Raw genomic sequence first — 24,408 nt, 5'->3', positions numbered from 1 at the left:
GAGTCATCACTTAATAGTCATAGTCACTGTTTCACTTAAAATCCAGTGTGCTGCAGTGGGGAGCCAATGCAACAAAATATGTCACCGTTCTGCGCTGCTACTTTAAACTGTTTCACTGCATCCTCATCATATTTTACGTGACGTTTTATCTGTTGCTTCAGCACATAGATAGGTTTTAAGATTTCTTACTTTCAACACTATTAATGCTATTGCTACTGCCTACTACTTGCTACTACTGCTTTTACATTCTCCACACAAAGACAGGAAAAGACGCTGTTTCCTGATTTGGCCTGCAATTCTTTCTGCTGCCTGTAGAGTTCATATCTTTGTTAATTGAAGAATAGCACAGCACATTCTCAGTTAGGTGTTTTTGGTAGAAGCAGACAGCTCCGATCAGCCAGACAGCAGCTTCAGCAGGTAAGAGTCTGTTAACTTGCTTACGATGAATGAATGAACAGAACAGACTACCTAATGAGTGTTAGTTCTCTTCACTTCCTTTGAATATTTCATTTTGAAAGTTTGTTGTAAATGTATTGCCGGGCCCAGGAATACTGCAGTTTAGCTGTTCTGAATATTCTGGTTCATACATTTATCATCATGGTTTGTCTGAATGATAAGTTATTTCCTTGTTGAAAAGTAATAAGAATGAACAGAAAAGAGAGTGCAGGCAATTCTGTAAATGTAAATGATGTATTATATGTTGTTTCAGATGTTCAGATATCCTGTATGAGGACATTAACAATGTCATTTATTTACTACATTTATGTATTTGCTGTATAACCAAAAGGCTATGAATGTGAAGATTAGTGCCAAAGTTCCACTTTTCCTCTTTATTACAATTGAATTGTTATTTGCATATGGTCTTGCATGTGATTTGTCTCCCTCTGCCTTTTATTTGTTTCCTGTAAACATCCCACAGTATTGCATAACACCAACAAAACCTCAGAGAAGTATGGACAAAGAGGGAAAAATGGTGATATTCTGTCTGCTCTTGGCAGGTAACATAATTAGTCACCTCTTTGTTTCCAATCTCATTCTAAAAATCACCCCACTTAAACAAATCAATCAAAGAGACCTCCTAGAAGTTATTTATTTCTTTGTCACCTCCATATCTGTTTCAGCTATGAGCTGCCCTGTGTTTACCCAAATATGGTCGGCCACTGTTGTGAAAAGCCTTGACGCCCTGGTTTCTTCCTGTGTTGTGATACCTTGTTCATTCACCCATCCTGAGGGGAACGTGCCCATGTCCAGGCTCAGAGGGATCTGGCATCTTTTAAATGATCGAGATCAGTGCATCTATCACAACGACGACACACAGGTCTTGGACAGCTTCAAGGGCCGCACAAGGTTTTTGGGAGATCTTGGTCGTAGCAACTGCACCTTAGAAATTACTAGCATCAACGATTGGGACAACGGCCCTTTCTGTTTCCGGATTGAATTATTGGCCACATCCAGCAGTAACAAGTTCTCCTTTGTTGAAGATTGTGTCGAGCTGAGGATGCTACGTATGTCACCAACTTTCCAAAATTTCATACAATTTTGTTTTGTTCCAACAATTTGCCTTTAACGTTGTCTCTGCCCGTTTTCATTCGTAGATGATCCTGTGGTACCTGAGCTGATTCACCCAAAGACAGCAATTCAAGATCATCCCTACACCGTCACCTGTTCAGTCACCCATACCTGTTCCACCCATATGCCCAAACTCACATGGAGTAGGGGCAGCGCAGATGGGATCATTGAGGTCCACAGAGAACGTCATCTTGGCTACTGGGAGGTACAGTCCACCCTAACGTTCATTCCTGAAGAAAAGGATGACCACAGCGAGGTCACCTGCACATCACACTTTCATGGGTCGAAGACGTCCTCTGCAACACTGACACTCTATGTAAAACGTGAGATCTTTTAGGATGTCCTTTGATTTCTCTTACTGACATTTGTGCCATTTAAACAAAGACTGGCTCATATATAAATTCTGTCTGTTTGCAGGTAAAGAAGACTATAACCACATCATCATTCCCACAGTGGTGGGGATTGGTACTGCTGTGATCTTTGGAGTCTTCTGCATTATCATGGTGAAAAAATACAAGTGAGTAATGCAGCAATGCACTGACATTAACTGCAAAAAAATCGTTTTTTTGCATGTTACACATTTTTCCCACGTCTGTGTGTAGTATGTGCTCTTCAGTAAAATAACAATGTTCTCTGCTTGCTCAAGGACACGCATTGCAGAGCTCCAAAATCAGGATGGCAGGTAAAAACGCTGTAGAGCAGATTTAGGTCATAGTGCAACAATGATATCATTTTTTTCATGCACTGGTCAAAATTGACATTTTGGGGGACTTTGCTTCCATGTCATCTATCAGACTAATGGAAAGAAAACTTCAAAATACAAAATTTGGTGTTTGGTGTTTATTACACTACATGAGTATCTGATGTCTCCGAAATTCATGTCTGTAAAGGCCGCTTTAATAAAATTAGTTTCTGTCTATATTTTGAAGGTTCTTGCAGAGCGGTTTGTTCATCATTCATAGCCTGATTTATAGCCAATAACATTTTATTACTAAAAACATAATGTAAATTGCTTTTTTATGGCTGTTGACTATATTTTCTGGCTGATGGAGTGATTAAAAAAAGACATCCAATATGTCCACCGTAAAAACTTTTGGTTTTGATATATCAAAAAAACAAAAATTTTGAACCTGGTTTTATCCAGTGGTTAAATTTATTTTCTGGAAGTGTATGCTAATTAGCTCATATTAAATACAAGTATGGCTAATTTGCATATTTACGTATAACATTTAGTCAAACTTGTAATGCAAAAAGGTATTGTCTTAATGTAAGTAGTCAATCGGGGAAGTTTCATGGTGATCTCTATTAGGTAAAATGTTTACCTTCTTCACCTGTATTATCTTGCCTTCAAACATTTTCCTTTATTGTCATGATTTTATTTTTCTGTACCGTTAAGAATGTGGAACCGGCTTTCCAGGCTGTCTCGCAGGTGAGGATGAAAAAAAAGTTGTTTCTGATTATTTTTCCTTTCTCTTCCTGGAAAGTTGGTGTGAAAACTGTTATCTTACTCTTAATTGTATTGATGTTTTTTCAGGATTTTTTCTGATGGACCACGACCATCTCGTTCTGACCTAAGGCAAGAGCCATTTCTTTTGGTCTTTTGTCTTTGTCTTCAAATGCTGAAAATAATTTTGGTGACTTGCGTGGCCCCACTTATATTTGCATGTGTACAAATATGTGTTTATCTATATGCCTCACAACATTTGTATAGTTTAAGTTCCTCTTTTTTGTGCAGATGGTCTATTTGGAGCAGATTTTCTCGGCAAGACATGAGTAATATCAATGATGATTCTAGCCTCTACTGATTAGTTTCACTATAGTTTTTCATTACTTGATTATTTTCAAAGTTAAACTAAATATAATCCTTGAGAATCCATTTTTGTTATAATGAAACTAAGATAAACTAAGATATTCATTTAATAGTCCCAATTAGCATATTTCGATTTTGATTTATATTATATTATATATTTCTTTCTATAACAGAAGGCCTAAAGAGGACATGTTGGATTGGGGTCATACATAAGTGTGTTAACTGTAAGAAATCAAGAAGCTAATTGTTGTTTTCCTGGCTATAGTGACATGAATTTTAATCCTCAGGCCCAATAATGTGAATTCAAAATCATGTGCAGATCAGAAAATCTCCAAACCTCGTTTCCCATCTCCGAAAAGGTACTTGTCTCACTCCTCTTGAACCTGACCAGTTAATAACAAATATTATTGTTAATATTATAAACTATTGCATAGCATTGTCTTATGTCATTCTTTTTCTCTGTCTTCTTGTTGTTGATGTTGTTGTTAATGGACTCAGCCAGCCCAAATCCTGCAATTACAAAGAGGTATTATTAAATCAGCAATAATTTACTACCAAGAATTACATACATGTACAGTGGCACAATCATCACCTGCGATAATAATGACCTTTTAATCTCCCACAGGGCCTTGATGACAGTGACGATTACATGAACACTGCGGAGATCTATGGAAACCTGTGAAAAAAAATTACCTTACAAAAGAGTTTATGATCAAAATCGCTCATAATGATCATTTGTGTGCCTGATGATTGCAGTTTCATTACATATGACTACTGTGCTGATCTCTACTATAAAGCAAAATATATGTTTAATTCTGTTGATATATTTTAGGGCAAGTAAAATGCATTTTAAATGTCTGCCACTATAATGACTTCTGTGTAATACTAAGTGTGCAACTTTGCTCAATCAATATATTTGTGTCACCATTGTAGGCCCTGAAATATAACCAATATTCCATAATGAGCTTGAATTAAATAAGTTGATACCAGTAAATAAGAAGGAACTCCGGATATAATAAATTGCCTATGATTTTTTTGCCTAATACTAAGATGCTCATTTCACATATTTTTTAGACGACCGAATATTGCCATTTTTTTACATTTATAATTTTTATTGAAAATGAAGTTTTGACTATTATCAATAGCTGACATACTGGTGACAAATCACACAGTCACCTCACAGGCCAGACAGTGTGATTTGTCACCAGCACTGATGGGCAGTAACGCGTTAGAAGTAACGTGTTACTGTAATCTAATTACTTTTTTCAAGTAACGAGTAAAGTAAGGGATTACAATTGCAAAAACAGTAATTAGATTACTGTTACTTTCAGGCTGCGCTACTGCGTTACTAAATCGTGATTTTGTTTTGTGAGACTGTCTCGTGACAATGACGTATTAGCGGCGCGACGTCAGTGGTAAACAACAGACAGGTGAAGTGAAGAACAAGAGACAACATGGAGCGCGGGAGAGAGCAGGAACATACCGCGTTTAATGGTTGGAAGTACCGGCATTACTTTGAGTTTGACTCGGTAAAAGGTGACAAAAATATTAGCGTCCGCTGTACACTGTGCGTGGGAAGAAAACCTTTATCCACATCAAAAAATTCCACCTCAAATTTAACCTAGCACCTAGCTAGCCGGCACGGGAATGTCAAACCCCCGGTTCCCCCCACCGACATGCCCGCTGCGGCTACCACATCCAGTTCCACCGGGCGAAACTTCGAGGGCCCCTCTCCTGCTAAACAGGTGAAAATAGACTTGAGAGCGACAGGACTTAGTGATGCAATGTGCATAAGTTTATGTGCATAAAGTTAAAAGACTGAAACTGATAAAACAAGTTTTAAAAAAGACAGTTTCATTTAATTCAATTTTCTATAATGGAATATGCAGAAAGAATAGAATTAGGCTGAAAGGTCTATTGCTTTATAGTGTATTCAGGTTGTGCATCATGTTTTTGAAAAGTAACTAAGTAAAGTAATTAAAGTACCTAATTACTTTTAAAAGTAAGTAATCAGTAAAGTAACTGGATTACTTTCTTGGAGAAGTAATCAGTAATCAGTAACTATATTACTATTTCCAAGTAACTTGACCAACACTGGTCACCAGTATGTCAGCCACAGATTTATGACAACTGGTACCCAAATTATGTCATCGACACACTCAAAGGAAGAACAATCTTATTTACTTCTACATATGGCAAGAAAAGCAGTCTTAAAATGTACCCAGTGGAGTCGTCTCACCACAGAGCAAAGATTTACTCCTGGGTAGGTCCAGGGCATGGAAAAAGCACCCATTGATTCTTTGATACAACTGTAACAATTGAATTACTATTGAAAAGCTATCAGTGTGAGCTTTGTGAAATACATTTTTAGATGGATGCATATTCATTTTCATCAATAATTCTTTACATTCACTTTATAAAGGCAGATAAACTGGATATTATGGTCTCTAGAAACATGTAGTGTCTGTGACAGTGCAATGCACTGTTTATTACGAAGCCTGCCACTCTTAAGTCTCAACATCGCACTGCAAAGCCAAAGTGTTACTCATAGCTCCATGTCACATCCAAAACTACCTTGAGGACCACATTAGAATAAGAGACCACCAAACTGTGGAGTGCTCAATCGGACACTGACAGCCTCACTGCAAGAGCCCCTAAAACTTTAAATGCAGATTGTATATACAGTTTTTCTTTTATGCCAGCCTAAAATGTGCAAGATTTACAATTTGTATCCTAGGTTCATTTTCACCCTTCCGTTTCCATCGAATATGCAATGTGAATATCGGCAATGTAAACATTCACACTGTTGGCCCTTGCCGCATGGCCAGACAAGAGCGGCCTACATGTACCTGGAAAAGCCTAACAAAGGAACAAAGGGCCATAAAATAAACGGGCGCCAAAACTTGTCGGCGTTGCCTCCAATAAACCCAGGTAGGGGGCGTGGCCAGGATCCAACACCAGGAGTTCTCATTGGGGGAAAACTCCCCAAATCCACAAGGAACTCCCGGTACGGCCATGACATCACTAAACGTTTATAAGCAGTGAACACCTAAGACACACCGCCTTTCCACTGTAACGTAAAGTTACTACAGGGGGTGTTTTCTGTTTGGACGTCTTTCCCCTTTTAACCTAGGTAACGAGCCTTCCCCACACTCGCTGGACGAGCAACCGGCTGTTTTCGCCCCGTTTTGTTTTTTGGTTTCAGTTTCGTTTTTGTGTCCTTCACCGGACTCGTTAGGATCCTGAGGAGAAACGCCGAGCAACCCGCGGCTTTTCCCTCAATTTTTACCTGCAGAAGGGAGAGACAGTACGCTGTCCTCTCCAGGGAAAGATCACGAACCTTCTTCTCCCTCTAAGTCGACTCCCGCTGCCACACGCGGACCAGCGCGCCGTTCCCCGCTAACACAGCGACTCAACGGACCCTTTCCTCGCCGCCACCCGAGCCGGACCGAAACCCGCCAGGCGTGCAGGATTTGCACACACTAATCGCTCGCGAAGCGATTTCAAGTAAGAGGCATTGTGTCTGGGAAGAGACAGATAGGATTTAAGTGTGCTACCTTTGCTTATAAGCTAAAGTGCCGGACCGCCGTGTCCCGTGTTACAACTGTGTGTTTGCTGCTGTTGTTTTGTCTCCTGCGTTGTTTTGTGCGTAAGCCCACGCAGGGACTTTGTTGTGTTTATAACCAACACGTGGAGAGTCAGTAAACGTGAGTCTATCAGTTAAAGGACCAGCGCCACCATCGGTAAACAGAGTTTGCTGATCGAGCCGCTGAGTGATAGACATACGGTTATTGTGCGCTCCTGTGACGGTTAAAAACCATATTTGCAGTGTTTTGTGTTGAATGCTTTCCTTTCCTCTTTCTTCCTACTAACCCACATTCCATCCACATACATACACGCGTTCATACCGTCCCTTACAGGCACGGTCGGCGCCATTACAGTCTAACTCTAGAGTTCAGACTTGTAATTACAGCCGCCATTACACTTTTAGCAGCCTGCCCCTAGTGTTAAGGCCGGTAATTACAGTAGCTATTACACACTTAGTAGTGCCCTGCCTCTAGTGCTCAGGGAAGGGATTTCAGTCTCCACTGTACTCTCGTTCCCTCTAGTCACATATCGCGAGCTCGTCCGCCATATTGGGGTGACGTATTCACGCACGTGACTGCGTCACCACTCTGCGGCCTACTCCTTGCCCCCCCGCCTTTTCCCTTCACACACACACACACACACACACACTCTCCCTCACGCACAGATACACATACACACATGCTGGATGCTTGTATATATATATCTTGTTTTGAGTGTTAACAATTTGTACCAATAGCTGCTTTTAGATAGTTGAATAGCAGATGTTTATTTGAACTAGTATGATTGATTACAAATCATTGTGCTTTGTTGAATAAACTCTGTTATGCATTTAAAGAGTAGTTGTTTGTGATTACTGTGCATATATATGTTGTGGTAACAGCTGGTTGAGATAGTCAGTGCTCGGATTCATGCCTTTCCACTCACTTTATAAATGTAAGATAGTAATTTAAATATCGACATTTTTAAGTGAGTCCCCTTTTTATTCACTCTTATAAATGTAAGATAGTGATTTAAATATCAACATTTTGAAGTGAATATCCATTTTGAGACGGTGGTGCCCCGATATTATTAATTAGTTATTAATTAATAACAAATTTTTACTGATATTGATAAGTACACTGATAAGCGCTAAATCTTATTGATAATACTGCCAATAACTAAACTCGCTCCATCCAGTGCACAACAACACAGTGGAACTGATTATTAAGGTAAGCTTTGTGAAATATCCAGGAGACACCCTGACAGTAGGGAGAGGTCTCTAAGGCTGGAAAAATGTCTTGCACAAATACAGAAGAGGATTCCTCTATTACATCACATGGCCCCAACAGTTTAGCAAAAAAACTGATATTATGTGATTCTCTCCTCCGCCTATAGAAACAACACCACTGTAAAGTATTAAATTCAAATCTCCAAACACTTTACATCCCCAAAGGGATGAGCTGTCCTTACTCTTTTAAATGGCATACGATTGTGTTTCATTTAGTTGAACATTAATTCTCTGCCAGTAATTGTAGATGACCTCACTCAGAGATTAGTAGTGCTGTGAGTGATAATTCCCAAATCTGTTTTAAAAAGACACAAAAGAATGAAAAGACTTTTGCCAGTGACACTCAACTAATAATCCCACCACATTTTTAAAGAATATTCACCTTATTTGTATAAAACAAGTTTTACTTCATGAACAGAGTAATGTTACAACCACAGCTGGTGTTCTTCTTGTCACAGTGGGTCTTTTTGTAGTTCTCACTCACTCAGGCGGTGGAGTATCTAGAAGCACCAGGTCAACAGGTAAAAGGGAGTGCAAGCATCCTTAACAATAAAAATACTAATGCACACCTGTAAAATTCCGTGGAGTCAGTAGACAGGTATGATTAATTAAAACTATGTTACAGTGACACCTGCTCGGACCACACCCACTTTCGAACTTCTTTGTGATCTCAAATGCACACCTGTAAAATTCCATTACTACACCTTGCAAAGTTGTGACACAGACAGTAAAAATACTAAAATTAATTTAATACCGTTAAAAATCACAAGATGCATTTACGCGTCAAGTGTCCAGAACAGTCTTACACTCAGAGCAGCATACTCTGAGTGTGAGTCAGTCCCCACACTTGCTCCATATGAGCCTGCTTAAAGCTTGTGGCTTTCACCTGAATGGCTACTTCCACCTGCATGGCTCCTAGTGCTACGCATACCACATAGGTCCACTACTGACAAAATATACATATATTCAAATAAAACATGAAATAATCATGTGGGAGTGTTACCGGAGGGATCTAGCAATGGAGAATTTCCCTTCAACTTTTAAAATGTAATCTGGCCATCCTTACAAATACGTTTATTATCATGACATTCTGTCTTTAAAATGCTCCCTTGTACTCAGTTGTATTGAAAGAATCCCCAGACACAGGTCCATGTTTAATATTTAAATGAAACTGAGAAAAGTGTAGAAAAAATACTCAAAGAAACAGGCTCTAGCAGAATTTTAACAAATTTATCCATTTCGCTTGTCACAAGTAACATCGAAACATTTCTGATAACGCCAAATAAAGATAGGTCTCAGGTTAACAACAGTTCTGTTTTTTTACATTCTCTTTGTTTAACTTTAAAAAAAACAAACAATTGTTCTATGCAAGACATTCACTACTATCATTATGGGCAACATGCAAAAACTAAATAAGCAGGTTAGAAAATATGAGGCAGGGAAATCTTTATTAAATTGTATGCTCATCCAGCACTGTACATTTCCCCATCGAGGGACCAATAAAGTAATATCTTATCTTTGCTTGCTAAACTTTTCAAATTTCTCACTCATCTGTTGAAAGGATAAGTATCACAGCACTATGACGCAGCGCACATGACCAAAGAGACCAGTGGGGCCACCAGGAGCAGGAGGCCAGCGCGTGCAGCACTTGCGCCATTGCAGAAGTCACCCTGACAGCACTTAACATTGACTCCAAAGCCATTTGGAATCTCAAGTACTTCTGAGCACAACAGACTTGAGGCACAGCCCTTCATGGTCGTCAGCCCATTGCCCACTGAGAGAATGAAAGAATGTCGTGTGTGAGTTTACATCTGCCACAATCACTAAACATACCTCTAAGCAGAGGAAACATGTGGAAGAGAGTTAGATGTTGAAGGCTGTAGGCCTCCTACCTGAAGCTGAGACGCAGCGGTCTTCATTCCCAAGGCAGTTTAGAGTTGCGCCACATGTTTGTCCGTTGCAAAAAAAGCACCTTTTACCATTGGGACTGAATCCGCTGGGCTCTGTAACACAGAACATACAGACAGGTGACAAATTAAAAGGTCCCATATTTTGCAAAATTCACTTTTTAATGTCTATTTAGCATGGACAGATTGATGAGCCGGCCGCAGTGCTCCACGCCGCAGTGCTTGTGTGAACAATCCTATTAGTTACCTATGGCACCAAAAAGGAGGTGGGCAGTGCTTTGGGAAACTTTGCGGCAATTTCAACCCATGTGTGTTGTAAAATGTATCACTTTTTTGATAATTGCTGTTCTGAGTTGTACTGAAAATTGAATGTTATCTAGATTGCACTGGATCAGTAGACAGGTATGATTAATCAAAACTATGTTACAGTGACTTAACACGAATGTGGACCAGCAGCATTAAGTGGGCACCCTATTTCTTACCGCCCTACTACACCTGCTTGGACCACACCCACTTTTGAATTTCTTTGTGATCTCAAATGCACACCTGTAAAATTCCGTGACTTCATTTCGCACAGTTGTGACACAGACACACAGACACACACACACACACACACACACACACACACACACAGACACACACACACAGACACACACACACACACACACACACACACACACACACACACACACACACACACACACACACACACACACACACACACACACACACACACACACAGCTATGTGTTATGTCCAGCTCTACTGTGGCAGTTGGGGGTATGATACCCTTGGGCTCCTGCATAACAGATGGTGACTGAAGGAAAAGTAATTTTCCTCATACTGGCTTCTCTTGGAATTTGAGTCTTGTTTCTACAACAAAATGCAATGTCCAAACCTACTCCTACACAGACACAGATCATCAATCCATAATATGTACACTGACAATGACGATATGGCACATTATCTTAACATTTAAACCATGAGAAATGTAAATAACACTAACTTTAAGGCAGTAATTGGATGGGAGTAGTATTCAGATTCTTTACTTTTTGCTCATGCAACTAAATACTTACTTTCAACAAAAACAAATCTCAGTGCAAAGAAGTATCAAAATACCAAGAGACAATATTAGTTATTACAAGTTACCTGGGGCAGGCTGGTCATTGCAGAGGTTGGAGGCGCAACACTCCTTGGTAATTACATTTCTGTAGATTCCAAAGTTCAAGGAGTTCTCACCACAAGAGAGTACATCTTCAGGCAGATGACAACCTTTGCTGCTAATATCAACTGTTTTTGAATCACCTGCAACAAAAGGGGAGCCATTGAAAACTGGGCCAGAGCAAACCTGGTTTAGGAAAAAAATAAACAATGTAACACAGAATACCATACCTGCATACTGAGTCAGCCTCATTGCACTACACTGACTGCCCGCCGTGCAGTTTACTGGTGTGTTCACGCAGGTTGTGTTGTTTATATTACACGAAAAGCATGACAACGTGTGCACTAATAAAACAAAAAGGAATAGCAGTGATGAGTAAAAGTAACCAACGGCACGTATACTGTTATTTGGCATGTAACCTTAAATTACTCAAGTAATTTGTAACGGCAAATGTAGTAGTTGATAATTACAGCACAAAATGACATAAGAAATAAGATAACAGAACAAAACTTGCCTTTTGGGAGAAGCACAATCCCCAAGATCAGCATCAGGAGATGCATTTTGTGACCGTAGGGTACAAGTGAGTTTTAGCGTCATCTGTAGCAGATATAAATAGGTATCCTGAAAAGGGGTTGTCTTCATCCTCAGACCACACCTTCATTCCTCTTTTGACAAAAAAATAAAGTGAAACCTAAAAGTGCCTTGTAGATTTCCGCAATATTAAATTGAGGTGTGTCACAGCTATTAGAGACACAACACAGAGATAGACAGAAAGATCAAAATATACATACATAGGTTCATACATAAAAAGACTGACTTACTGCAGGATCAATGAAAAGCAAAATCAACAGTTTCACTTGGGTTTTACATTAAGTAAATTTACAAACTGAGGATAAGACATCTTGTGCTGAGCAGTCAAGTGTGATGCCCTTTCCACTACAGTACACAATTCCCTGCAAACTTGTTTTCAAGGCGTATTTTTCCAGAGCATCATCATATCTTTGTTTGCAAGCTTTTGGTTGCTTATTAAGCTTTTTTATTACGCGCTGCACACTAAATTATTTAGCCTATTGAGCAACTCAAAGTAACAAAACACGTATATTGACAATAATGAATAACGAAGTGCTGCTCAGTTTGCAAAAGCATTTGAATATAACACAGTATCATTCAGTAGCAGCATGGAAAAATTTTACAGCCTTTGAAGGTTTTCATTGAGTTAAGATTGCAGTACTTTGGGACAACAAGATTGATGTGCCAAGGCCAAGAAAAAGGAAGTTCACAACCAGTGAGCATAATAATTCATTTAGGGAAAATGAAAGTTACTTGCATGGGGGATGTTTCAGTTTCTGTTAGCCCTTACAGTCCTGATGTAGGTATCATTTCTTGTGAAAGAATGCAACAAGGTTACACGCCCTGCACAAGACACTGTGCAATGAAGAGCAGCATGCAGTTTTGTTTCTGAGTAACTGACAATCTTTTAATTGACGTTTTAAAGGAAATTTAAAAAGAAAAATTAATTATTCGAAGCAAACATGTGTACACCAAAGCTGCAGTTACAAAACACACATACATTATAACATCCTGCTTAAACATGTACAGGGTAGGACAATGTTTGCGGAACATTAATTTTCCTGAGGTCAGGCACAGGCAATGTTATGATATGAAGCATCGCGCTCCAGTAGGTTTTCATTCCCACCAAAGTCTTTACGTTGAAGCTGGTGTCATCCCGTTTTATATCCAACTCTTCACAATGAGCGCCCTTCCCGTTTCACTTGTCCCTTCTGTAGGGTTCCTACGACAGTCCCCATTTTCAGGGCCTCCTTTCACTTTATGTGACTCGATTATCGGACATCAAAGCTTCCGCTGTTATTGTACATAAAAGCAGTTCAGCCAAGGTGTTAGCAGAGCAGGCGGCTGTATTCAGAGAGGGCCGAGGACTTTTTCACCCCATCCCAAATACGAGCTGCGTAGTGAAACCTGTAAAACACATTCACATTTACAGGAAACCAGCGGCATTCAGTGGGTATCCTATTTCCTACCACCCTACTACACCTGCTCGGACCACACCCACTTTCGAACTTCTTTGTTATCTCAAATGATCACATTTACAGGAATTCGAAACCGGATTCTTTACATTACAAGGTTAATTAGGCGGGTGGGAGAAGGACAGCACAGAGGCAACTTGAATGAGTATCAATGTTGTTATGAATTCAGATCTTCTCTTATATTTGGGGAGAAAATCAATGAGACTACAAAAGTGAGAGTGACAGTGAAAGGATTTTGTAAAGTGGGGAGTTAATTCAAAGTTTTTTATGTGGGAATGACATCCTTACTGTTATAACATTTCTATTGTCAAGTTTTGCTGTCTTACATTGTTCTTGTCCGGTAAAGTGCTCTGTTTTTGATTAACGGTGTATGAATGAAGTGCTTATTATTATAAATGAAAGTGAATGAAGAAGAATGTGATGTTTACCAGTTCTTCTCTGTGAGGATGGTATGTGACAGCTGACAGCGGGGCATGGCCAATACTTGGCTCCGGAGTTTTGAAACCATGGTGGAGAAGGCAGGGTGTCCTCTGTAGCCCGGGAGCAGAGAGAAGAGTGGATATGTTCCAGACCCTAAACATGGTACAAAGATTAACTCACATCTTACACAATATACAGAAGGCCAGTTTAGTTTTGCCTAACCTGGAGATAAATTAACCTGCTTTAGTTAGATTATCCTCCCCGTCATTTTCCTGCACAGGAAGGAGGAACATGTTGACTTCAGTAGCCAGATAGTCCTGCCCCAAGCCAGGGAAGATACTGCAGTCCACCATGGACAATGTACCTTTAAACAAACCAGATATTATAGAATAAGTGAAAGTGTGGGATGATGAAGCTTCTCTCTAGACAAAATACTAACCATATTCATGGAATTATCATCATCTAAAAGAGAATATTCTTGTAGTTTTGAACCTTTGTATTTGAGATGAGAGTGGGCCATTAATTTGTCCACCACCATATGCATGTTCTTCAGATTCCTTGGGCAGAAATCATCCCGTCTGGCCTTATTCTGGAGGAACACTGAATGAGGGATGAATGTGAAGAGGAGACACTTGAACTTTGATATAATTAAACCTGGTTGTTGTGCGACATTGTGTCTTTCTGGATCAGAGAGTCACCTATATGAGGATAGTATTCTGCTCCATCGTCACTGCCTGAAGAGCCAGTGCTGTCATGGCTTGCAGATGGAGTGGACGGTTTCAGCATCTCAGCAGTCTGAAGAAACCTATCCAGAAGCAAGGCATTAAACTTTCTGTGTGCTACCAACGTCCGTGTCCATGAAGCAATATCTATCTTTATTTTATCTATTAATTTTTTGACAGAGACAGTGCATCTCAATGAACATTGCTGTAAATATGGCAGAATTAGCCAAAGGGCTAGTGTTCATCTGTAGTCCCTGGCTAGATGTTTTAACAGACTAAAAGTGAAACAACAAATAAAACAATAATGGAAATAAGGTGCAAGCAGCAAGTCATAATAGAGCATTGATAAAACACGAGTCCGTGGTCTCCATTGACCCGGATCCTAAGAGTCCTCTGGCTACTGCCTCTAAGTACACAGGCGTGTCCGGACTCAGGTGATTCTGTTCACTGACTTCACTCCAGTCAGTGAATCTAAGTAATAAGTTAAATATTGCAATAAACAAGTGGTTAAACACACTGGTGTTCGTTATATGGCTGATATGTTTTATGCACATGCTATGATGATGATTATTAGTATTACTATTATCAGTAGTACTGGCAGCATATTATAATAATATGTATGTGGATCAATGGGTGAATTCACAGCGACAGTGTTTTTTTGTTTGTTTTTGTTTTTTTGGAGGGGGGCACAACACTGACTCAAGTGAACCGGATCACTTTAGTGAGTGACTCAGATAAACCCGAGTCCATAAAATGAACCGAGTTTAGCACCACTGTCAGGATGCCTCCTGGGCGCCTCCCCTTAGAGGTTCTCCGGGCATGTCCCTCTGGGAGGAGACCCCGGGGCTGACCCAGAACCTGCTGGAGGGATTGCATCTCCCGGCTGGCCTGGGAACTCCTTGGGATCCCCCAGGGGGAGCAGGAAAGCGTTGCTCGGGAGAAGGGCGCCTGGAGTGCCCTGCTCAATCTGTTGCCACCGCGACCCGACTTCGGATTAAGTGGAAGATAATGGATGGATGGAAAAGGGATCCTCCGAAGCTACAGTGTTTTTTCTCATGCTGAATTTTGTCCCGTCATTTAAATTGCTCCAAGAAGAGATCTCTTCGCCGTCATTGTGGACAGATGGAACAATCGCAGGCAGCAAACATGTGAAACATGAATAAACATCATTTTGTTCCTAAACTTTCCACAACATGTACATTGTTACATTTGGTGTCCATGCAGCTCTGTCCCTTCCTGGCCAGAGTAATCTACCTTTTACCTACCACCAGACTGATGGCTTTCAACCAGAATCATATTTTACAGCTGTGTGAAAGTCAAGTGAGTAAAAACTCACTTTGGATGACAATGTTGTCAGCTTCAGCTAAGATAAATATACACAAGGGAAGTGTCTCATCATAAGGCTAGGTTATTCAAATGACTCCCTGCAGTTTTCTGTTCATGTGGGTATCAGATAATTGTGTTTAATTGTGCCAGTATATATTTGACACAGGTGTAGCTTTGCCCATATCTGTTGACTACAAGACAAATTTGAAGAAAAACATTATTGAGCTTATGAAACAGCAGAAAACAAATATCCTCTCAAGATATAAAATGAAATGCTCAACATTCCTGTAGGAGGAGGGGACTTTCAAATTGTTGCCAGTGCCTTCCTGAGAGCTTTCTCTCGTTTTACCCTGTGAACCTGGGTAAGTGCAACACAGATCCATTGCATATGAATAAGTACCTACCTGTACAGGTTTAAGTCAGTGAACCAATCTTGAACCACAATGACCACATGGCAAACTGTAAACAGGAAGGCTGCGATCTGAAGAGACTGATGACAGATTATACAAAGTGTTTACAGTGTGTACAGAAGAATGAAAATGACCTGTATAAATTGTCATTGAACGGTGAATCAGAAGACTACGGGTATGTACTGGTCGCTAGGGATAATGCACCAGCGTTCACATAAACGTAAATAAAGTTGTGTTTTCACCCACAGCCATCTGAAGGCCAGCCACTCACCTGCATCTCAACATATGTGTGGGGGAGGTTGTACTCTGGAGGCAACTTCCGATCGTTGTTGATGAGGTGATCGAGCACTGATGGGCTCAGCATTGGCTGAAGAAACAAATAAGGGAATTGATCACAAACTGAAAATACTACAGAAAGAGCAAGAGTGCAACGGTCGCTGTATCTGCCAAACTTCATTCTTACCTGTGTATCCAAGAAGATGACTCTCTCTTGAGTGATGAAGAAATCAATGCCTGTGCTCTGGTTTCCTCCTCTTTCTTTGATTTCTTGTGTCTGGGTTCTGAATACATAACCCCTGTGCAAACAAACACGCAGGTTTATTCCAAACAAGGGACACAACACTTCCATCTCGTGTTCTTCCAATTAGCCCGTCTCTTCCTGCAACTCAGAAGCTAAAACCTGGGAATGAGAATTTTTCTTGGTTTTCCAAAAGATATGTTGCATCAGCTAAAGTGACTGCACTGGCTGAGCTAAAAGAAAATGATGTATTTCAACTGCATTTAAGAAGTGCATAGTTTGAGTGTGAAGGTCTACATCAGCATTTTACTTAGTGGTTCTAATTTTCTCTAAAGAAATAGCATTGATTATAAGGCTTTCCGATGTGTCACACAATTAAACTGATTTTAAACGGAGTGTGAACTGTTAGACTAATGTATGATTAACTCCATTAGATGGGTTTATATCGCCCCTCTGTGTTCAGAAAGAGGACTGTCACTTTTTAAGTGCAGCTTGAAAATACAAAGTGTTGATGGGAGGAATAAACGTATATAGAAACTTTGTATTGTTTTGTGTTATCTGTGTTGTTGTAAGAGTGAGCGTGAGCTGCTTTTGCAACCCTACTTTTATTCCACCTGAGCAATATGGATACAAAATTGACAGAAAAACAAATTAGAGCTGACAGTACACTCTTAACTTATACTATTACATTTATATTAAACCCAAAAGATACATCCTCTCTATAATTACCTATAGTAACAGGAGATGTTTGACAGTATTCAATATTAATCGCACTCTTCTCTTATATTGTTATATTCTGCTTTTTAGAGGACTACTCTACCCCTGATCACAGCATTATAATACTTTTTCTTTTGATTTGTTTTACTGGTACTATCACTAGTGTAACAATGCTTAGGCCAATCAGTAGTACCACATGGTCTAATAGTGTACTTACACCACTGTAAGTCTAACAGGAACTTTCACTGACTGATTTTCACAATACTTACTTAAAATTTCAGTCCTTCTGCGTTTAGTTTCAACTGACCTCCTCATACACTTAACTGGTAACAGGAACATTATTTTGTTGTTTTAAATTCCTCTAGACATTTTCTGTCATCATAGAAAAGCCCCCATCTACACTTTTTACTGCAGTTTTCTTCATGGTTCAAATAGGATTTTAGATGCTCTCCTATTTTCCTCTTTTTAACACTTTTGTAAAGTGCAACAATGTATTTCAATAGTGTGCTATTAATCAATAAAATGTATACATAGCTTACACATAACGTAATTGTTTACAAGCGTGAGGTTACAGTTGGTGTTTCGACCAAACTTACCTTTGATCTTCCTCAGGTGTGTTGGCAGATAACAGCGACATGATCGTAGATTTCCCAGTTCCCTGCAGGCCGATGACTCCCACCACCAACATGTCTGTCTGGTCCCTCAGATACTGCGACACATCACAACAAAACACAACGTCTAGACTAGATACAGCGCAGTACGTTTAAAACATGTTAAATCACTGAATACAATGGCTCCACAATCAACTAAACCTTAACTCACCTCCATGGCACTGTCACACCAGTTCATCTGATCATCCACTAGCTTAATGCTGTGCTTCATCTTCTCTGGAGGGAGGAGTTTAGACTGGCCGAGCATAGCTGGAAGTCATGACAGGATTCAACATTGATTTTTTCTCTTCTCTGTAAGTGTAATTTGGCCTTAAGGAGTGCATCAAAGTATTTCTTAACATCACCGTAACAGTTCTTTTTGTGAAATCTACAGTAACTCACGGTCCACAGCGCTGCTCGATGCAGAAGCACCCATTCCTCTGTTCTGAATCTGGTATACGGGCTGGGTGGGTCGCTGCCCTTCCTTCTCCATCTTGGAGGGCCCTGGACCAGAGGGTTGCGCTGCAGCTTCTGGAGGGGTCCCTGGCTTCCCTCCATCGTCCCTGGCTTTCATTAGCATGATGGGCTTCTCCAGGACTGGAGCTCCACTGACAGGTGCATTCTGTGATGTCTTGGCCTGGTAAAACACAAGAGATCACATAAACTGAGAGGGGGGAGATCTTAATAGATATGAACAGAACTTTCCCCAGATAGAAAAGCTGCTGTGGCCCAAAACCAGCTCACACCCTACACGTTCATCTGGCCTACATACCACATGGCATTGTGGCACGTGGGTGGTCCGCTCCGGTTTGCACAGATCTACGCCACAAGCAAGCCATAGCAATGCCGCACAACAACCATGAATGAATCGAATAAACCAGAATTTGCCCTAATCTGGGCTACAGTTGATTTTTAATCTGGTCTGTAAGGATCGTTCAAAAACTGTGACTCATTTGTTTTGGCATGTGAGGTCGTTGTGAATTCTGGAAAGAATTATGTGAATGTACAAGTGCCCTGGACAAAAGTATCTGCCAAATGAATTCATTTAAATGTAATTGCTGCCAAACTTTCTTGACATGATGCTTGATTTCACACACTGCACTAATGTGTAGTTTTTGAGGTCAACCTGACTATATCCTGCAAGCAAAGTACTACGTAAACAAATCAAAATGCTCTCCTGTATTGTTTGTGGTCGATAAAGAGGAGCTTAATGTCTGACACAAGCTGATATACCCTTTCCCCTGGAGGTTTTGCAAGAATGATGGGGGTCTTCTGAATGAGAGGGCCTGGTGGATCCTCGCTCCCATCCTTAACAGACAAATGAAACGGAGTCATTACTCTGAAGTATAAAAGATACACCAACACTGAAAACAACCCAGACTCTACCAATGTGACTGGGTGTTTGTATTACCCTGCGTTCCCTCGGTTGGTATTCACGATCCCGACTGGGACCGGACAGATTTTGTCCAGCATCTCTGTCTCCCCGGCGTCTCCTCCTCCTGCGGCCCTGCCCGTACATCCCCGGCTGGCTGTGTCCGGACTCTGACATGTCGATACTCACCTAATTCACTTCAACAACCGCTGTCAATAGAAAGCTAGCTAACGACGCGACCCGCTTCCGAGCAGCGGTGAGATAAAGATAATGTTGATCTCACAGGGATATCTTTGAAATTAGAAGTCTGCTCTTAGTTAACAGCCCCGTGGCCATTACTATCGTTAACATTTAGGGGTATTAAATAGCGATATCGGTTTAGTTTCAACCCAAAACGTATGTCTGTAGACGTAAATAACGCTAAAGATTTCCGCTTGTGCATTTGTTTTATTGTTAGGCGTTAACCGTTTTTCACACGACATTGAGGCGGTTGACGATTATCAACGCGTTAGATGAAACTCCGCCCGCCTGAAATTCGCTTGGTTCTCAATCAAACGCATCTCGTTCGTCTGCTAAATGAAGTCGTTCTGAAACATCGTATTGATTTGAGTAGTTCCGCCAGTTAAAGGCGCCACATTTCGGCGTGAAGTCTTACGCCGATTTTTTTTGCCTTCATCATAAAGTTCAGATTGTTAGCACTCATTTTTGAAAAATTCAAAATTAATTAATCATAAAAAATACACAGTGCAGCATATGATTCTTTTATACAATATGTGGTTCTAGTGAAGAGAAAATGTGATCTTCCTGATATGTTATAGCTATCCTTGTAATTTAAACCCTCATGAAATGAACTGCTATCAAAATTGAATTAATTTGCAAGTATATCAAACACGAGTTTTCAACGAAGTTTAGAGAAATATGAAACTTCCTTTAGCCATGGAAGTTGAATGAAACATTCCGATGCATTCTGGGAGATGTAGGCGCCCGTCTTCCGGTCTAGAACGGATATGGAGGAGAGCTATGTGTGGACGCCATCAACAACATGACGGTGTCTTCAAATGTTAAATTTGATGAGTTTTTGTCTTTGTGATGGGCTGGTTTGTATCTGTGTTGTCGCCACCCGCACACATGGGTGAGCTACAGACACAAATCCTGAATGGAGGCTGTTAGTTTGCTCAGATCGGCACAGACAAGTTAACGCTAACGTTAGCTATTTGTATTTTTTAAGTAACGCTCAGTAAGTGACTTAGATGAACCATCACCGTCTAGTCTAGAGACATCGCATTGTTTCACCTGAGGTCTTTAGCAGCAGTGTATTGGTCCAGTGCTTGTGTGCAGAGGTAAGTAACAGTTTCGCTGTGCAGATGTAAATGTGTTACATTGAGGTCTCCAGTGGTACGTCTTCCCATGCTGCCCTCTTACACAAAACCGCCAGCTACGAGTACAAATCTGTTTTAAAGCAGCGCCAAGAGTGAAGTATTGTGAAGACACAAAAGTTAATAGATTAACCGGTTAGTCTATAAATCTGATCACAGATCACAGAGCTTATGGTGGCTTCTTCAAATTGCTTATTTTGTCTAAAGCTCATAGATATACATTTGAATATATCAATAGAATAGGACAAAATGTTACTTTAAAATTACGTAAGAGGATGAGACTGGGAGCTATGTGAGGCTTTGTTTAGGCACATGGATTCTTGAAGCTAAATGCTAATATGCTCATAATTACAATGCTAACATGCTGTTCAGCATCTATACCATGATCACCACCTTAACTTAGCGTGCTCGCTTGCTAACGTTTGCTAATTAGCACCACACACAAAGTACAGCTGAGGCTGATGGTAATGTGAGTTTGCAGGTATTTAAGTAATAAACCAAAGTTCTGGATACATTGAAATCTTGACCTGATGGTGGCTCTGGATATAAAGTTAAGGCCTCACCCAAAGTTTTGTCAGTCCATCCTGAGTGGGACATGAATGTGTGTGCCAACTTTGATAGCAATCTGAGAAATAGCTGAGGGGCTTTTGCACAAAGCTACACATGTGAACCTCATGGTGGCGCTGGAGGAAAAGTCACGGGATCGCTGAAGTCAGTCAGCGTTATCCTCAGGGGACCACGAATGTCTGTGCAAAATGGCGAGCAATCTGTCTAAAAGTTGGTGACGTATTCTAGAAAATGTCTGGTCTGGTCAGTCAGTTAATCCGTTTTAGTGTAACTGTCTCAGCTCTGAACCACACATACAATTACTGTCGAAACTGGCTGCTGTGATGCTTAGTATGAAACCTGCAACATGGATTTATTCACAAACATATTTTAAGTGATTCTGCTTTAAATTTCAGACCACCCAGAGGTTGCCCTGACCTGCTCCTTATGTCTGAAGACTCGAGCAGCGATGAAGAATGGAGTCTATCCACAATAAGGCATTTGGATAATGCCCACCTAGATGCGAAATGCTGGGAATGTGGGAAAAAATTCAGCAAAATCACAACCTTGATGTCGCATTACAAAAGCCACAATATCAAAGCTACTTGCCACATCTGCAAAGTTACTTTCCGACGCCTGACGTCGCTTTCCACGCACCTGGATAACGTACACTCGCCACCGCTCTGCAAGAAGTGCCAGCAGTCTTTCAGTAACGTGTGGGAGCTGAACACGCATGTGGAGACGCATTGCTTGGGCTCGGCTTCCTTTCAAGAAGCTCCCTCTTTGATTTCCGCTGTCATGCGTCAGAGTCCGAACAGTCAAGCCGTTTCTAATGAAGTGACTGCACAGCAAAGCACAAATTCAGTCCTGTGTGACCCGCTGTCAGAGCTGAGAGCTCCACAAAGAACTGAGATGAAGCCTGAGAGACCTGAGACGTCTGAAAACAGTGTGGAGTATATAGTGGGTGAAGATGATAACGATATCGACGTGGAAAGTGATTGCGAGAAGGCAGATGATTCAACAAGCTCTGAATCCGATGATGAGGATAAAACACGCTCTAAGCCTGATGATCCAGAATCGGATGGCGGCTCGAACTCCAGTTCAACTGATTGTTCCAGTGACTCGTCTAACAGTCCAAACTCCAAGAAAACCCCTGCAATCCTTCCTAGTACTAATAGTTCAATATGTGCTTCATGTGGTAGGGGACCATTTAGGTCAATAAAGCTCCATTTGCTGCACTGTAGTGGTATAAGGGTGAAATATCAGTGTTCACTGTGCAAGGAGCTCTTTGTTAGTGAGACGTCTCTAAATGAACACTACATGCCTTTGTACTCCTGTGACATCTGTGGCCAAGTTTTCTCTCATGAGAACGCCTATCATCACCACCAGTGTCCCAAAGGAAGCAGATCACCTTTGGTCCTCTTTTGTTCTGAATCAATGCCGCATGCATGTAACATATGCAAATCGTTTTTCACCTCTGAGAAAACTTTGCTGAACCACGTCACCAGAGTTCACACGTCAGTGGTCAGCACCAAGGTGTGCATCATTACCAATCCATCAGCGCTGACTGACAAAAAGGTGTCACCAGGGCTCCGTGGAACAGCAGCCCAGTCAAATGTCAACCAGGTCATAAATGGGAAGCTCCATGTTGGCCAAAACTATGCAGGGTCACTGTCCACTGTTGTGAAATCCAGTCCTTCCTCTCTCTCGATGTCCTCCTCCCACCCAGGCAGACCTCCTGCTGTCAATTGCATGCCATCTTCTGCTGCACCCGTTAGATTAGGGAAAGACGGTGCCCCAGACCAGTCAAACAACCAGCCTTTAAACCATCTTTCTCCACCTTTATTTGTCCGACCCAACGCAGGTGACACAGGTCCAGACACTGCCACCCCTGACCCTGCCTCCGCACCGACTATTTTGGCCTTGTTTGAGAATGGCAGCCACAATGTGGCTTTGATGAAACGTATGAACACCGGCTGGCGCTCCAAGGCCCCTTTCCCCTGCAGGCAGTGTGGTGCCATACTGCGGCAGCCCTCCCTCATCATCAGCCACCGCTACCTCCACCGAGGCCACCGATCACACCAGTGCCAGTGCGGCCGGGCTTTTAAGCACCAGCTGCACCTCCTGCGACATTGTGTTCAGCATGCAGAGACCGTGAGCTACATCTGTGTCAGCTGTGGGGACACTTTCACAGGAGCAAAACTCTTAGCTGAGCACATGAAGGGCAAGTCACGGAAAAAAACCCGCTCTGGACGTACGTGGAAACATACAGTAAAGAGAAATTGCAGAATGCCCTTTGCCTGTGACTGTGGACAACTCTTTTTTAGGCCCTCGGCTTACATATGGCACCAACTTAAAAACCGGACGAAAACAAAACAATTGAAGTCCCTGAAATGACAAAGCACCAACACATCTCTGGTTTATTCATAGGTTTGCAGGTACTCTTCTCCAGCTTTGTGCAACACTTTTAAAGACGAGGTGTTAAACCAAAAGGGATCTTACACACGTGTCATTGGATTGTCACTATTTTGTTTATTTTTGTAGTATCAGGTGACAAAATCAAAGCAAAAACGCATACACATTCATTCTTAATGGCTTTTAATTATAAGCATGTCCTGGATGGTTTACATGTTTTCATCATGTGCAAACGATACATCGCAATCAGGGTTAAAACAAGTTCCTCATAAGTTATTTTGGACAACATACCAGAGGAGAAATTAACCCACAAGGAACTTTTTTTCACTATTGGATTAAGTTAAAACACATAAAAACTCCAGTTTATCCTCCAGAGAAAGAGTTAATCCAGTTTTTCCTTTTTTTTTTTCCACACAAAGTGCATTCTTAACAGTAAGGTTTGTAGGGGAGTTTCCTAGTCTTCTTCCCATCTGTTTTTTAGATTTGTTTTCACTACAGTACACTCCTGTGAGACATTGTAGAGATCTTGATATTCAGGTTGAAAATAGCATATGACTTTTTTTATGGCTGTTATATAATCTTTATGATTT

General features: G+C 41.0%; 4 protein-coding genes across 4 annotated transcripts; 2 read left to right on the top strand and 2 right to left on the bottom strand.

The window, feature by feature from the left end:
• The first annotated feature begins 386 nt into the window (after positions 1-386).
• LOC139204715 (myelin-associated glycoprotein-like) lies at positions 387-4,363 on the top strand. Its single transcript, XM_070834679.1, has 11 exons — positions 387-417; positions 920-998; positions 1,122-1,505; positions 1,596-1,892; positions 1,987-2,086; positions 2,216-2,251; positions 2,966-2,998; positions 3,104-3,145; positions 3,667-3,738; positions 3,878-3,905; positions 4,005-4,363. Exons 2-11 carry the CDS (start codon positions 953-955, stop codon positions 4,059-4,061), a joined length of 1,095 nt encoding a protein of 364 aa, XP_070690780.1. The 5' UTR covers positions 387-417; positions 920-952; the 3' UTR covers positions 4,062-4,363.
• A 5,086-nt stretch (positions 4,364-9,449) lies between these two features.
• On the bottom strand, positions 9,450-11,863 carry LOC139204714 (urokinase plasminogen activator surface receptor-like). Its single transcript, XM_070834678.1, has 5 exons — positions 11,817-11,863; positions 11,533-11,646; positions 11,290-11,445; positions 10,127-10,237; positions 9,450-10,008 (listed from the first exon to the last, which is right to left on the bottom strand). Exons 1-5 carry the CDS (start codon positions 11,860-11,862, stop codon positions 9,812-9,814), a joined length of 624 nt encoding a protein of 207 aa, XP_070690779.1. The 5' UTR covers position 11,863; the 3' UTR covers positions 9,450-9,811.
• A 777-nt stretch (positions 11,864-12,640) lies between these two features.
• On the bottom strand, positions 12,641-19,906 carry smg9 (SMG9 nonsense mediated mRNA decay factor). Its single transcript, XM_070834656.1, has 13 exons — positions 19,521-19,906; positions 19,343-19,417; positions 18,512-18,746; positions 18,282-18,379; positions 18,056-18,168; positions 16,689-16,800; positions 16,497-16,592; positions 16,220-16,305; positions 14,466-14,572; positions 14,260-14,367; positions 14,006-14,131; positions 13,776-13,920; positions 12,641-13,279 (listed from the first exon to the last, which is right to left on the bottom strand). Exons 1-13 carry the CDS (start codon positions 19,656-19,658, stop codon positions 13,201-13,203), a joined length of 1,518 nt encoding a protein of 505 aa, XP_070690757.1. The 5' UTR covers positions 19,659-19,906; the 3' UTR covers positions 12,641-13,200.
• Positions 19,907-20,499: 593 nt separating this feature from the next.
• On the top strand, positions 20,500-24,308 carry LOC139204689 (zinc finger protein 62 homolog). The gene is made up of 2 exons (XM_070834646.1): positions 20,500-20,821; positions 21,820-24,308. Exon 2 carries the CDS (start codon positions 21,851-21,853, stop codon positions 23,798-23,800), a length of 1,950 nt encoding a protein of 649 aa, XP_070690747.1. The 5' UTR covers positions 20,500-20,821; positions 21,820-21,850; the 3' UTR covers positions 23,801-24,308.
• Positions 24,309-24,408: the final 100 nt, after the last annotated feature.

This window comes from Pempheris klunzingeri, chromosome 8 (genome assembly GCF_042242105.1).
Source record: "Pempheris klunzingeri isolate RE-2024b chromosome 8, fPemKlu1.hap1, whole genome shotgun sequence".
Lineage (NCBI taxonomy): Eukaryota > Metazoa > Chordata > Actinopteri > Acropomatiformes > Pempheridae > Pempheris > Pempheris klunzingeri.
The sequence above is the reverse complement of the archived record's forward strand: the minus strand, read 5'-3'. Positions and strand labels throughout refer to the sequence as shown.

Coding starts and splice junctions, on each gene's coding strand:
- LOC139204714 (XM_070834678.1), bottom strand. CDS start 11,862: ATGCATCTCCTGATGCTGATCTTGGGGATTGTGCTTCTCCCAAAAG. Junction 10,238..11,289: donor CAATGACCAGCCTGCCCCAG/GTAACTTGTAAT, acceptor TCTGTGTTACAG/AGCCCAGCGGATTCAGTCCC. Junction 10,009..10,126: donor CCGCTGCGTCTCAGCTTCAG/GTAGGAGGCCTA, acceptor TCATTCTCTCAG/TGGGCAATGGGCTGACGACC.
- smg9 (XM_070834656.1), bottom strand. CDS start 19,658: ATGTCAGAGTCCGGACACAGCCAGCCGGGGATGTACGGGCAGGGCCGC. Junction 16,593..16,688: donor TCATCTTCTTGGATACACAG/GTAAGAATGAAG, acceptor TTGTTTCTTCAG/CCAATGCTGAGCCCATCAGT. Junction 13,280..13,775: donor ATCCTCACAGAGAAGAACTG/GTAAACATCACA, acceptor TGTGTTTTACAG/GTTTCACTACGCAGCTCGTA.
- LOC139204715 (XM_070834679.1), top strand. CDS start 953: ATGGACAAAGAGGGAAAAATGGTGATATTCTGTCTGCTCTTGGCAG. Junction 1,506..1,595: donor TGTCGAGCTGAGGATGCTAC/GTATGTCACCAA, acceptor TTTCATTCGTAG/ATGATCCTGTGGTACCTGAG. Junction 2,252..2,965: donor CTCCAAAATCAGGATGGCAG/GTAAAAACGCTG, acceptor TGTACCGTTAAG/AATGTGGAACCGGCTTTCCA.
- LOC139204689 (XM_070834646.1), top strand. CDS start 21,851: ATGTCTGAAGACTCGAGCAGCGATGAAGAATGGAGTCTATCCACAATA.